The following is a 15,019-nucleotide window of genomic DNA, read 5'->3' on the forward strand; positions in this document are numbered from 1 at the left end:
ATGTTCCAAAACACACCGCCCGGGCAACAAAGGAGTGGCTCCGTAAGAAGCATTTGAAAGTCCTGGAGTGGCCTAGCCAGTCTCCAGACCTCAACCCCATAGAAAATCTGTGGCGGGAGTTGAAAGTCCGTGTTGCTCGGCGACAGCCCCAAAACATCACTGCTCTCGAGAAGATCTGCATGGAGGAATGGGCCAAAATACCAGCTACTGTGTGTGCAAACCTGGTAAAGACCTATAGTAAATGTTTGACCTCTGTTATTGCCAACAAAGGTTATGTTACAAAGTATTGAGTTGTATTTTTGTTATTGACCAAATACTTATTTTCCACCCTGATTTACGAATAAATTCTTTACAAATCCTACCATGTTGATTCATGGTTTTTTTTTTCACATTCTGTCTCTCACAGTTGAAGTGTACCTCTGGTGCAAATTACTGACCTCTGTCATCATTTTAGGTGGGGGAACTTGCACAATCGGTGGCTGACTAAATACTTTTTTGCCCCACTGTATCTCTGTACATTTTAATCTGTACATATGAATGTTACTTATGTATGCAGGACTATAACGCAGAGTCATAAATACACAGTCCATTTAGTCATTTAAGCAAAGGTATTACACATAGAACACAAAGTAACTTTGTAAATCAGTCTTTGGCACAATATCGGGATTATTTCGTTATTTATTTATTTATTTTGTGTATATACGAACAATATGCCTGATTTGCAACTTTCTGCACTTTTATTGGTTGTGAGAACAAACGTCACGTCACTCCGAGGTCAAAGTTCAACACGGCAGCGCTCCTCAGCCAGCACTTTTTATTTTATTGTTCTATAAAAAAAAATCAAATACTGTATTAAGTTTATTTTTTACCGGTAGTGAACTGTAGTGTAGCCTACCATTTCCACGCGTAGGCGTTAAGTGCACACAGACATGACTGGGGGACAGGACAGGGCGTTTACCGTCTTATGTAGTCTGGAAGATGTGTGGTTGGTGGGGTGGGTGCAGTTTTCTCTGTGGTGGGGTTGGGTGGACTGTCCAGGGCTCTGTGGAGCCGGGGGGCACTACTGCACTGGCCCCCGGTCTGATGGGCCTGGGCCCCCCTTCCCTGGTGGGTCGCGGAGGGTGGGAGTGCCTACTGGGGTCAGCGGGGGAGCTGGCCCCAGGGAGGGGTTACCTGCCCCTCCCTTCCTTCCCTCCCCATCTCCAGCTGCCTCCCTCTTCCCGCTCCTCCACAACCACCCACACATGCAGGGCCTTGGAGTGGGGGTATGTCACCAGGGTGCAGAGGAGGCTACCCCCCCCCCCCCCCCCCTGTCCCCTTCTGGCTGCCTCTGCCTCAATTTTATCCCACAACTTAGACATTCACATTATTCACACTCTCATTACACATACATATAGGATCTTGGGGGTGGGCACAATCACGGAGTCCAAATCACCATCAGGGTGTATACCTCACCCCTGACGTCGTTGCCCACCTCTCAATTTTAAATACACTTAGTCATTGAGGGTTAGCAGGAGGGACTATGCGCTTACCTGCTGCTCCTTGGCAGGTAGCTCCATGCCCTCCTGGGTTTTAATTGCACCTTAGAACACACATGCATCAACACTACAATGAGCGGGTGGAGGGAGGTTTGGAGTCTTCTCCCACCCCCATTCTCTGCGGCCTGCTGGAGTGGGAGGGCTAGTAGGAGGAGTTGGCCGTCCGACTGCGGTCTGGGGTGTGGGGCCTCCCTGCTGCTGCGGAGTCGGGGTGGTCTGCCTCTCCCCACCGCAGGGAAAAGGGTAACACCACCTGGGTCTGGGTGCAATTCCCCCCTCCAGGGGCACGGGTACCTAGACCCGGTTTGTAGAGTACGCTTGGGGAGTGTGATTGTGTGTACAGCGTCTCTTTATGTCTGTCTCCACGTTGGTTGAGTGTGGAGTGAGTGCATATGAGAGCATGAGGGTGGGAATGGATGTTTGTGTCTGTGTGTGCCTGTATGTCTGTGTCTATATGTCAGGTTGGGTATCAGACGCCACCTCTCTGGGGACACCTCAGGCCCTCCAAGGTTTGGAGGCCTATCTCCACCCACCACCACTTCCCCTGCCGGTGGCGGACTCCCTCAGGTGTCGGTGTGTTGGTGGTTCTTTGTGTCTGGGGGTGGGCGTCCGGGTACACACCGGCTCACTCCTTGGCGGCCGCTTGTCGGGGCCTGGGGCCTGGGGCTCGCTCGGGCCCCTTTGGAGGTGGGGTGCCCCCGGCCTCTCGGCCTGGGGCTCGGTCACTCAGGCGCAGCTGGGGGCCGGCGGAGCTCATGGGCGCGTCACTGCAACTCCCCCTGACTTCTGCTCCGCGGCTGCTGGGCGAGCCCTCATCTGGGACTCTCCTCAGCTCTTACTGGGACAGTGGCGCGGCTGCCCCTCTGTTGGTCTTCCTTGGTCTCTTGTGTTCTGGGGGCCTCTGGATGTCTGGAGTTTTGATCTCCTCCATACCCGCTTCACACCCTGGAGGACGGGGCTGTGGCCCCCCCACACTCCCTAGCAGATCATTACATGGAGAAACCTTTGGAATGCAAGCATGCTGATCCACACAGGTATGCACACATGGGTATTCACAGACGCGGACTAAAGCTTTCTTGGCTGCTGCCTCAAAGCACACTGTGCGCTGTCTATCTTGCGTGCTGCACAATATCGTTTATTACTTAGTAAATACTGATATCTATGACTAGCTAGTTTATTGTGATGGTGCTTTGTTTTCTCTATTATTATGTTGCTCTTTGTTGTTTGCTGTCTCCTCTGTTTGTTTTTGTTTGTTTGTTTGTCTTTCTTTTTTTTTCTCCATACAGGTGACCCAGGAGTTTTTTTTTTTTTTTTTGTCTCTCTTCCCCCCCTTCTCACCGTCTCTTCTCCCCTTTGGTTTTCTTTCTTTCTCTCCCCCTCTCTCTCTCATTCATTCCCCCTGTCCTATTTATTAAAAAATAAAAAAAATAAAAAATGACAAAGGATGAACTGAAGCTCTGCCATCACGTAATGTCGCATACTGCTGTTTCTGATGTCATTTAGAAAAAAAAAAAAAAAAAAAAAAAAAAAAAAAAGGTTTACTACAACTAACCCTGACTGTCTCCGCCTCTTTGTCCGAAACCTGACAGTAGGAAGTGTCGGACATGGCGTGCCCCTACCTCGAAGAGCCAGTAGATCTTGAAGCCCAAATTCTCCGCAGAGCTCTCCGCCGGGAGAGAGTGATCAGAGCGCGTTTGGACATTTTATCATTCCCTGATGATTTTCTGTGTGAACGTTACCGTTTCTCAGCACAATCTATAATTTATTTGAATAACATCCTCAGGCCTAATATTGCGCATGTGACACATCGCGGACATGCTCTCAGTCCATTACATATTCTTTGTACTGCACTCCGTTTCTTTGCAAACGGGAGCTTTCTGTACAATATTGGTGACGCTGAGCACGTTTCCAAGGCTACCGTCTGTCGGGCAGTCAGGAAAGAAAAAAAAAAAAAAAAAAAAAAGAATGAAAGAAAGAGAGGGAGAGAAAGAAAACACCAAAGGGGAGAAGAGACGGTGAGAAGGGGGGGGGGGGAGAGAAAGAAAAAAAAAGAAAAGAAAAGAAAAACAAAACACCTGGATCACCTGTATGGAGAAAAAAAACAGAAGAGAAAACAAACAACAAAGAGCAACATAATAAAAAAACAGCACCATCACAATAAACTAGCTAGCAGTAGATAACAGTAGATACTAAATAATAAACAATATTGTGCAGCACGCAAGATAGACAGCGCACAATGTGCTTTGAGGCAACAGCCAAGAAAGGTGTAGTCCGCGTCTGTGAATGTACACCTCTGTGCATACCTGTGTGGATCAGCATCAGAAAGAATCAGAAAGGGTTTTATTGCCAAATGTTGAGCAGGTTTACAACATTAAGATATTGCTGCAGTGCTTCAGTGCAAACATACTGTCATAAATTACGCTTAAATAGACATGAAAAAAATAAATAAATAAAAATAAGAATAAGAATTAAAAGTGCTAAGTAGATAGATATATACATGAGTGCAGGTGGTGATCAGTGCCAAACATGGAATGATGCAGTGAACACAGCGTAGGGTCATGTGTTAGTGGTGGGAACAGTCATACAGTTATTGTTCATGAGTCAAACAGCAGAGGGGAAGAAACTGTTCTTATGGCGAGAGGTTCTGGTGCGAATGGACCGGAGCCTCCTGCCTGAGGGGAGCAGGTCAAACAGACTGTGTCCAGGGTGAGAAGGGTCAGCTGTGATCCGAGCTGCACGCCCCAGTGTCCTGGAGGTGTACAGGTCCTGCAGAGATGGGAGTCTGCAGCCAATCACCTTCTCAGCAGAGCGCACAACACGCTGCAGTCTCTGTTTGTCCCTGATAGTGGCTCCAGCGTACCACACGGTGATGGAGGAGGTGAGGATGGACTCGATGATTGCAGTGTAGAATTGCATCATCGTTTGTGTTGGCAGGTTGAATTTCTTCAGTTGCCTCAGGAAGTACATCCTCTGCTGGGCTTTCTTAATGACAGCAGAACTCTCTGCCTGGGAGGGATGTGAGGTGGGCAAATGAACTGAATCATTTCTTCAACAGATTTGATTCAACCATGAGACAGTCTACAACATCGGCTGCAGACTCACCCACCCCCACTGCTGCTGTTCCACCTCTGACACCTCAGACACTTCACACCTCCTCTATTCACCCTGCTCACTCCTCCCCACCCCCAACAACAGCATCCAATACACACTCAACACAAGGCTCCAGCCTGTCTCTCTCAACCACCCAGGTTAGGAGGGAACTGAGGAGGATTAATGGCAAGAAGGCAGCGGGCCCAGATGGCATCAGCTCGAGGGTCGTCAGGTCCTGCGCGGACCAACTGTGTGGGGTGATGGAGCACCTCTTCAACCTGAGCCTGAGGTTGGGAAGAGTCCCACAGCTCTGGAAAACCTCCTGTGTTGTACCAGTGCCAAAGACTTCACGCCCCAAGGACCTCAACAGCTACAGGCCGGTGGCTCTGACATCCCACCTGATGAAGACCCTGGAGCGGTTGGTCCTGGCTCAGCTTCGGCGCTTAACAAGCTCATCACTGGACCCACTTCAGTTTGCCTACCAGCCTGGCATTGGCGCGGATGATGCCGTCATTCACCTCCTACATCGTTCCCTCGCTCACCTGGAGACCGCTGGAAGCACTGTGAGAATCATGTTCTTTGATTTCTCCAGTGCCTTCAACACTATTCTTCCCTCGGTTCTGAAGGACAAGCTGGAGAACTCTGGAGTGGACCATCACCTCACTACCTGGATTTTGGACTACCTCACCGACCGACCACAGTATGTGAGGACTCAGGGCTGTGTGTTGGACAGGGTCGTCTGCAGTACGGGGGCCCCACAGGGAACGGTTCTGGCTCCGTTCCTCTTCACCATCTACACTGCAGACTTCTCCCACAATTCCACCCAGTGCTTCCTGCAGAAGTTCTCTGATGACTCTGCAATAGTCGGCCTCATCACTGATGGGGACGACAAGGAGTACAGAGGACTGACTCAAGACTTTGTGGACTGGTGCCAGCTGAACTACCTCCAGATCAACGCCAGTAAAACCAAGGAGCTGGTGGTAGACTTCCGCAGGCACAAGCATTCTCCACTGCAACCACTGAACATCCAGGGTATGGACATTGAGGCTGTGGACAGCTACAGGTACCTTGGTGTTCATCTGAACAACAGACTGGACTGGACTCATAACTCAGACGCCCTCTACAGGAAAGGGCAGAGCAGGCTGTACCTGCTGCGGAGACTCAGGTCGTTTGGGGTGGAGGGCCCACTCCTGAAGACCTTCTATGACTCTGTGGTGGCTTCTGCTATCTTTTATGGTGTGGTCTGCTGGGGCGGCAGCATCTCTGCTGGGGACAGGAAGAGACTGAACAGGGTGATCCGAAGGGCCAGCTCTGTTCTAGGATGCCCTCTGGACCCAGTGGAGGTGGTGAGTGACAGGAGAACGGCGGCTAAGCTGTCATCCCTGTTGGACAACGTCTCCCACCCCATGCAGCAGACTGTGACAGCACTGAGCAGCTCCTTCAGTGGGAGACTGCGGCACCCGCGGTGTGGGACGGAGAGATTTCGCAGGTCTTTCCTCCCCACTGCTGTCAGACTCCACAACAAAGACTTTAACTGAACAAACACACACATCCACACATGTGCAATAACACTAAGTGCAATAATCTTTTCTGGCATCGTTGTATTTTTACTCAGTTGTATATAGCATTCGTATTCTATTTTTATCTTATTGTATATTTTTATTCTATTTTATTCTACTGTATATAGTATATTATTTTATTCTATTCTGTACAGCTGTGTACTGTATTTATTCTTATTGTATTCTAATTTTTGCGTCATAACTTTTGCACTGTCCACTTCCTGCTGTGACAAAACAAATTTCCCACGTGTGGGACTAATAAAGGTTATCTCATCTTATCTTATCTTATGACGGAGGTGATGGTGGGCTCCCACTTTAGGTCCTGGGTGATGGTGGTACCCAGGAAGCGGAATGAGTCCACAGAGGTGATGGGGGTGTCAGTCAGGATGGTGGGGGGGGAGTGGGGCTGTGTGCTTCCTGAAGTCCACAATAATCTCCACTGTCTTCTGGGCATTCAGCACCAGGTTGTTGTGGCTGCACCAGGACACCAGACGTTCAACCTCCCTCCTGTAGGCAGACTCATCCCCGTCTGAGATGAGTCCAATAACGGTGGTGTCATCTGCAAACTTGATTAGCTTGACAGACAGGTGGGTGGAGGTGCAGCAGTTGGTGTACAGGGAGAAGAGCAGAGGAGAAAGAACACAGCCCTGAGGGGAGCCGGTGCTGATGGTCCGGGAGTCCGAAACATTCTTTCCCAGCCTCACATGCTGTTTCCTGTCCGTCAGGAAGTCAGTGATCCACCGGCAGATGGGATCAGGCACATTCATCTGGGAAAGCTTACCTTGGAGATGGTCTGGAAGGATGGTGTTGAAGGCAGAGCTGAAGTCCACAAACAGGATCCTGGCGTAGGTTCCTGGGGAGTCCAGATGCTGCAGGTTGTTGTGGCTGCACAAGTGTAGGGCCATGTTGATGGCGTCATCTACAGACCTGTTGGCTCTGTATGCAAACTGCAGGGGGTCCAGGAGGGGGGCCGTGAGGGTCTTGAGATAGGAGAGAACCAGGCGCTCAAATGACTTCATGACCACAGATGTCAGAGCTACGGGTCTGTAGTCATTTAGTCCAGTGATCCTAGGTTTCTTGGGGACAGGGATTATGGTAGAGGACTTGAAGCAGGCAGGCACATGACATGCCTGCAGTGAGGAGTTGAAAATGCCAGCAAACACTGGGGCCAGCTTGTTTGCACAGTGTCTGAGGGTGGCAGGAGACACACTGTCTGGGCCGGGAGCTTTTCGAGCAGTCAGACTCTTAAACTGCTTCCTCACACCTGCTTCATGAATATGAAGAGTTGTGGTGGGAGGAGGTGGTGTGAAATCCTCTTTTGTGTGGGGTGAGGAGGGGGGTGTTGTAGGTGAAGTGTTAGAAGGTGGTGATGGCTCTATGGAGGGGGGAGAGGTGGGGGAATGAGTGTCCAAAGTGTCTCTATTGTTGGGGCCGTTGGAGGTGTGAAGGCTGCCTGATGGCTCGTCAAAACGGCAGTAAAAGTCGTTAAGGGTGTTGGCCAAGAGCAAGTCATCAGTGGAGTGGGGGGTTTTAGGCTTGTAGTTGGTGATATTCCTAAAACCTTTCCACACAGAGGCCGAGTCATTCTCTGAGATCTGCTGCTGCATCTTCTCAGAGTGCTGATGTTTAGCAATGTCCACTTCTTTAGTGAACCTGTACTTGGCCTCTCTGTAGCAGTCCCTGTCTCCGCTTCTGAACGCCTTTCTCTTTTCCAGCCACAGCTTTTTGAGTTTAGGAGTAAACCAGGGTTTGTCATTGTTATAACTCACCCTGGTGCGTGATGGCACAATGCTGTCCTCACAGAAGTGGATATAGGAGGTGACAGTGTCCGTAAACTCATCCAAGCTGTTAGAAGCAGCCTTCATTGTGTCCCAGTCTGTAGACTCCAAACACGTGCGAAGCTCCTCCACAGCCTCGTTGCTCCACAGTTTTTTGGTCCTCACGACAGGTTTGGAGAGCTTCAGCCTCTGTCTGTATGCGGGGTTTAGGTGGATCATGACGTGGTCAGAAAGTCCGAGTGAAGCGCAGGGCACCGCACGATAGGCCCCGCTGATCGTGCTGTAACAGTGGTCTAATGTCCTCTCCTCTCTGGTCGGGCATTTAATATACTGCTTGTATTTGGGAAGCTCATGGCTCAGATTGGCTTTGTTAAAGTCCCCAAGAGCAATGATGAGAGAGTCCGGGAATGTCCGCTCCATGTGCAGTATCTGCTCCGCGAGTGCGCACTGAGCTGCCTGCGCATCCGCATCTGGCGGGATGTAAACAGCGACCAGGATGAATGAAGCAAACTCCCGCGGAGAATAAAATGGTTTGCAGTGAATAAAAAGGTATTCCAGAGAGGAAGAGCAGTGCTGAGCAATCACTGTTACATCAGTGCACCAGCCACTATTAATGTAGAAGCAGACGCCTCCACCTTTGGTCTTACCAGAGAGAGAGGCCTGCCGGTCCGCGCGCAGCAGATGAAAGCCCTCCAGCTTGAGCGCGCAGTCCGGGATGTCCTCGCAGAGCCACGACTCCGTAAAACATAAGACACAGGAGGAGGCAAAGTCTCTGTGCATGCTTCTCATCAGGGCCAGCTCGTCTATCTTATTCCTGAGTGAGCGTACATTGGAAAGGAAGATCCCAGGAAGAGCAGTTCGCAGTCCGCATCTCCTCAGACGCACGAGTGCGCCGGCTCGCTTTCCTCTCTTTCGGCGTCTCACTTTCCTGATCAGAGTCTGCAGTAAATCTGCCGCAGATGCGACAAATATTGGAAGTAAATCCACAGGTGTTGTAGTCCTGTAGTTAAGAAGCTCTTCTCTGGTGTAAGAATATCCAGAGGAGTGCCCAGACACAGAAGTTATGCACAAAAACAAAACAGAAGTAACGCACTGAAGCACCAGGGCATCCATACGCGGCGCCATCTTGGTCTTGTCATGCTTGTATTCCAAAGGTTTCTCCATGTAACGATCTGCTAGGGAGTGTGGGGAGCCATAGCCCCGTCCACCAGGGTATGAAGCAGGTATGGAGGAGATCCAGGCCCCAGATATGCAGAGGCCCCAGAGTACAAGGACCCGAGGAGGACCACCAAAGGGGGGGGAACCGTGCCACCCTCCTGGGAAGAGCTGAGTAGAGCCCCAAAGGAGAGGTCACCCCGCAGCTACGGAGCAGAGGCCAGAGGGGGTTGCAGTGGCGTGCCCGCGGTCCTCGCCGGCAGCCAGCTGTGCCAGAGAGGACCGAGCTTCAGGCCCAGAGGCCAGAGGCCTGAGGGCATCCCACCAGTACCAGTTATTCTAAGCAGCTGTAAAAAGTCAGCACAACGAAAACAAACTACAACTAAACTTGGTTTATAGCTGACACAGATAGACAGCAGGTCATAACTTCTTACCTGAAGTTTAGTTCCTCTGCCACTATGACCGGCGGCCGCCTCGGGTCTCTCCTCCTCTTGCCTCCCCTTTCCCTTATCCACCTGCTGGCCTCCACCACTTGCTGATGTTGCTAAATCTGTGGAAGCTATGCCATAGCTACCGCCAAACAATTCAGTTATTTTTACACATTTGGCAGCGTCTGCCTGAAGGGCTTGTTTCTTTTTGGCTCTAATTTTTTCTGCACCTCCTTTTCTTTTTTTGTTCTCCATTTTCTTTAGTTCGTCTATATGATTGCTAAACAAGAGGGAGGGTACATCCGACCTCCTCGGCTGTAATTGGTCCTGCCCAGAGTCGATCATGACCAATTGGCCAATCCAACACCTTTCATTATTTATACCCTTCCAAAAAATAAAAATAAAAATCGATCGGCCCATAAAAACAAAAAATCGCCAGCGGCCCACCCGGCAAATGCCCGGTATGCCCAATGGCCAGTCCAGCTATGTCTGTAACACAGCTCCGCTTAACTGCCTTGAAAAACTCTGAAATAGTAGAACAATAAAATAAAATGCAACGAACCCATCTGGGATGATCCCGCAATCGACAACAGTTAAAACGTCAATTCACCTAGTATACAGTAACATCATGAAACACGTTCATTCCTATATAACATTATAAGCTAACAAGCATGCTAATCGCTAACCGTAACTGTACCGTAACTGTTTTCCTGTAAAAATAGGAGACACCAAACTATCTCTCTTTTTGTTACTCACCTTCTGCTCTTCCATTAATAAAATAGCATCTTCGGGGACCCCTCGGCCACGCAAAAAATCACTTATATCCACCATATTTAGTGAATTAGTTCTCCACCTGCCAAACTGGACACATCGCTGTCACTGAAGCTGGAAGCCTGCAGGTGCCCACCTCAAAATCCTGAGATTAAAGTCAGAATTCTGAGATTAAAGTCAGAATTCTGAGATTAAAGTCAGAATTCTGAGAATAAAGTCAGAATTCCAAGAATAAAGTCAGAATTCCAAGAATAAAGTCAGAATGCTGAGATTAAAGTCAGAATTATAAAACATAAACAATTTCCAGCAGTGCAATTTGAGTTCTAACCATCCCAGAAACTATACAGAAAAGCATAAAGTCAAACATGACTTTTAAAAACACCAGTATAGGTAATGGCAGACATGCAATAGTTCGCGCTGACGTCTATTCATGAACAGCTGATTGGATCGGCAAAGCCTGTTTCTAGAATATTATGTTTTTGTTGCTGCAAATGCTTTTTTTGAAATTTTTGCAAAGCCATATGTGGAAGTAAACCTTGACTTAGGACAAGCTGATGGCATAAAATGTAAGTACAACTCCTCAGGTTTCATATGCAAAATGCAGTATTGCGCTAGCTTATGTGGTTGCAGTTCTACTGGGATTTAAAATTAGGTATGCAAAATGGAGCGTGCCCGCCCCAGCCGGTCTTAAAGGGTTTAGGACCATGAAACCTTGAAAGCTGACGTTCTTTCTGTTTTCTATAAGTATATGAAATATGAAAGTCATATATGTAATAATCTTGAAATTAATTTACCTTATGGTAATACCTCTGCTGTTTGGTGCGACTTCATGCAGGAGAGGTTGGATCTTTGGATGGTTAGAGTTCAATTAATGGCCAAGGCAACCTCTGTTGAAATTACTATTTGTAAATGACTATTTCATTGATACATCACACCTGCGAGTATAATTCTACAATTCTATTGCTGCGCCTACTCAACATTTAACAACACACACACACACACACACAGCTGTGAAATATGGATGGCATTTTATTTTTGTGTATTAGACATATATATATTCCATTGACAGTCACTTTTCTATGGAACGCCAGGACTGCCATAATGAATTAATTAAATACACCATTAAATAATTAATTAAATGTGTCAATAATTAATTAAAATTGGAATTAATTAATTAAATAAATAGTTATGACACATGTAATTAATTAATTATTGACACATTTAATTAATTATTTATGTATTTCACATTTTAATTAATTATTGACACATTTAATTAATTAATTATTGACACATTTAATTAATTATTTATGTTTTTCACATTTTAATTAATTATTGACACACTTAATTAATTATTGACACATTTAATTAATTATTGACACATTTAATTAATTATTTAATGATATATTTATTTATTTCATTTTGGCAGTCTTGGCGCCTGGCTCTCATCATGAAATAATTTTATCTGTCAGCCTCACCCATCAAACTCAGGGGGCGGGGTTAACGCTGATCGAGTCAAAACCATTGCTTTGGTCTGGAGTGGCTCCATGCAAAACATCGCTACCGTCATGGGGGATTTTCGTGAAATCGCTCTCGAGTTGGTAAGAGATATTTTAGACCTAGCAGATAATGTTGAAGCAGGAATTGCTCAGCCGGAGCATGTGACAAATAAAACTGAGGAATTTATTGAAATTCTTGGACTTATTTCCGCACTCTCCAACCAAGACATTGATGGTAGAGTGACTGCAAACTTACATGAAGTACTCCAGCAAAGCATCGCGGAACAGCGGCAAACTCACGGAACGGGACGCCCCGCTTTTGATATACCGATTGACGTTTTCGAGCATCATGTTCTCTGTGGATTGACAGCGAGTGAAATTGCGACGAGGTTCGGAGTGTCTGAAAGGACAATCAGGAGGCGTATGGAACAAAACGGCTTAAGGTATTTACTCACTGAGAATTGAAAAACTGTCTAAATTCTGTAATAAAATTATCAGCGTTGCTCCTTTACCAGGTGCAACAATTAAGTTTAACATCCAGGCATCCATGAAAACAGAATTTATGCAATTTAACGAAGTTAGAAGTTAGCAGGAAGTTAGCTAGCTAGTTTCCATCTAAGTATAATATTGCATGTTCACACCAAGAGATTTTCTAAATCAAATTAAGATGTACAGCTCTGCTATCACTTCACATAAATGAAGACAGGAAAATAAACGTTTTGTGGGGTTAATGAAGTTGGGCTAGTTGGTATATAATGATGTGCTATGTGATCGCTAGCTACACAGCATAGACACAGTGACCTGTATCAAATAATTAGGTCATTACCAGGCCTCTGAAGAACTTCAAGACATGTTGAGGAGGTAATTTAGCCATTTAAATCAGCTGTGTTTTGGTCAAGGACACATTTAAACCTGCACGACATCGGCCCTCAAGGCCCGGACTTCGAGACCCCTGCTGTAAATGGACAAAACTTCAGTCAGGAGAACAATCGAGATAATCCACCCAGTCATTAATATACTGCTGCATGGGCTGGGCTGCAGTTACACCCAGGTTTTAAAAACTGGTTTTTAAAATCAACAGTGGTAATGAAACCCTAGAGAGGCCGACAGTGATCACTAACTGTTTTTAGGGGCTTGTTGAGATTAGATAGACCAAGATGCAAAGCATTAAAACGTGTTAAAAGCACAACAGCCTTAAAAAACACAGAGCAGTTTGAGCGTGGAAGCAGGATTCATCAGGTCATCACTTATAGACCTGATTGTCGACCAGTCTAAGATAATATTTCGTAAACTCCAACATTACTCAGTGTTTTTCATCTGTGTAGAAAGACAGACCTCTATTCATCTGTTACTGATGAGGAGTTGGATCGTATTGTAAATGAAGTCCACAGAAGCCATCCAAACACCGGCTACAAGCTAATGCATGGATTTCTGAATGCAAGAGGTGTGCGTGTCCCTGGTGAGTATAATAAGCCTGTTATTGAAATTTATGAATAAGTGATCTGTTAGTGAGCCAAGCTAAAGTTAAGCTCATGATTGTGTATGTATCCTTTCCTAAGCACCATGATTTGTTATGCAGTTTATTATACTGACACTCTTTCCTCAAAAGTGACCATGACAGTATCACTAACTGATGAATATTTGAAATTCTACTGGTAGATATTTTTACAATATTGGTCAGGTGGTTAATATAGGTATTTCTAATGAAGTGGCCAGTTAGTTTGTGGTTATTTTTGCCCACCTCTCAGTCTCAAGACTGCGGGAGTCTTTACGCAGAGTCGATGCAGAAGGAGTGAACATCAGACGTCTACGGCTGCATGTATTAAGACGACGGCAGTATTCTGTTCCAGGTCCAAACTCCTTATGGCACATTGACGGCAACCATAAGCTAATAAGGTATCAGTGGTATTGACATAGGAATCATTAACCATATTATAGATATTTTAAATAATTGTTCTACAAAAAGGTTGTTTTTTTTTGTGTGTGTGTTTTACATATTGTCTCACAGATGGAGATTTGTTGTCCATGGTGGCACGGATGGATTCAGTCGACTAATTGTCTACTTGACAGTGGCTGGCAACAACAGAGCTAGAACAGTCTTGGAGAGCTTTATTGCTGCTGTTGAGCAGTACGGACTGCCATCAAGGGTTCGGTCTGATAAAGGTGGGGAGAATGCCGATGTAGCTGAATTCATGATCAGGAGCAGAGGCACCAACAGGAACTCTCACATCACAGGCCGAAGTGTCCACAATCAGCGGTAAATAACATGTTTTGTTGCTGTGTTATAGACTCTACCAGTGTAATGCTTTATGAAAATTACATCACATAAAAATTTTCAATTTTATTTTAATCACAGAATAGAGAGGATGTGGAGAGATGTCTACGAGCATGCCCTAGACCTTTTCTATCAGCTGTTCACTTCACTGGAACATCAGGGAACACTTAATCCAGACAGTGAAATCCATCTGTACGCCTTGCACCGAGTTTTCCGTCCACACATACAGAGCAACCTAGACTCTTTCCAAGATGCATGGAACAGTCATGGTCTTAGAACTGAACGGAATCAGTCACCACAGCAACTCTGGATAAGATACAGAGACCAAGGCCCCGTGGAGGATCCTTCAGAGGTTAGAGAACAACCGCCTTTTAACAAAGTTAAAAAAAAACAAAACAAAAAAAAAAAAAACCCTGCTACATACTGTTTAGTTTTTGACTAGGGGAGAAAACCCATGTGCTAAAAGGTGATAGTCAGCGATTCAAACCTAAGCTCTCCAACGTTTTGAGCTAAGATTTCTTTGTCGCATGTACATTTTTCTAGCCTATGCACAATTGTACTGTTTTATAGTATTTGATTGTTAACATATTATTTAAATACTCACCAACATGCGGACCAAAAAAAAGTCCCAAATAGGTTGTGCAATGACCTAAAGCATTATTAAAGTAGTTGTAACTACAACACTAAAGATTATTCCACGTTCAGGTTTCTGAAGACTACGGGATTGACTGGAACGGGCCTCACACTAACCATGGAGGCGCTACATCAGTACCTGACATTCAGCTGGGCCGTGAGCTATCAGATGAAGAGCTTGCTACTTTGCCAGTTCCAGAAGTTTCATTGACAGATGCAATCGGATCTTACTTGGAGACCGTCCAAATTCTGTCAAGAACCATAGGAGACTGATATACAATCCAAGCTTTTTATTT

At 46.3% G+C, this 15,019-nt stretch overlaps 1 protein-coding gene across 1 annotated transcript; it reads left to right on the forward strand.

The window, feature by feature from the left end:
* The first annotated feature begins 11,873 nt into the window (after nt 1-11,873).
* LOC146559918 (uncharacterized) lies at nt 11,874-14,996 on the forward strand. Its single transcript, XM_085244371.1, has 6 exons — nt 11,874-12,258; nt 13,141-13,274; nt 13,564-13,711; nt 13,824-14,072; nt 14,172-14,442; nt 14,796-14,996. The coding sequence occupies exons 1-6, from the start codon at nt 11,885-11,887 to the stop codon at nt 14,994-14,996; spliced, it is 1,377 nt and encodes a 458-aa protein (XP_085100497.1). The 5' UTR covers nt 11,874-11,884.
* The last annotated feature ends 23 nt before the right edge of the window (nt 14,997-15,019 follow it).

This window comes from Mchenga conophoros, linkage group LG14 (assembly GCF_057382185.1).
Source record: "Mchenga conophoros isolate Kocher_MC1m ecotype Shallow Benthic linkage group LG14, M_conophoros_male_GT1.1, whole genome shotgun sequence".
NCBI classification, from domain to species: Eukaryota; Metazoa; Chordata; class Actinopteri; order Cichliformes; family Cichlidae; genus Mchenga; species Mchenga conophoros.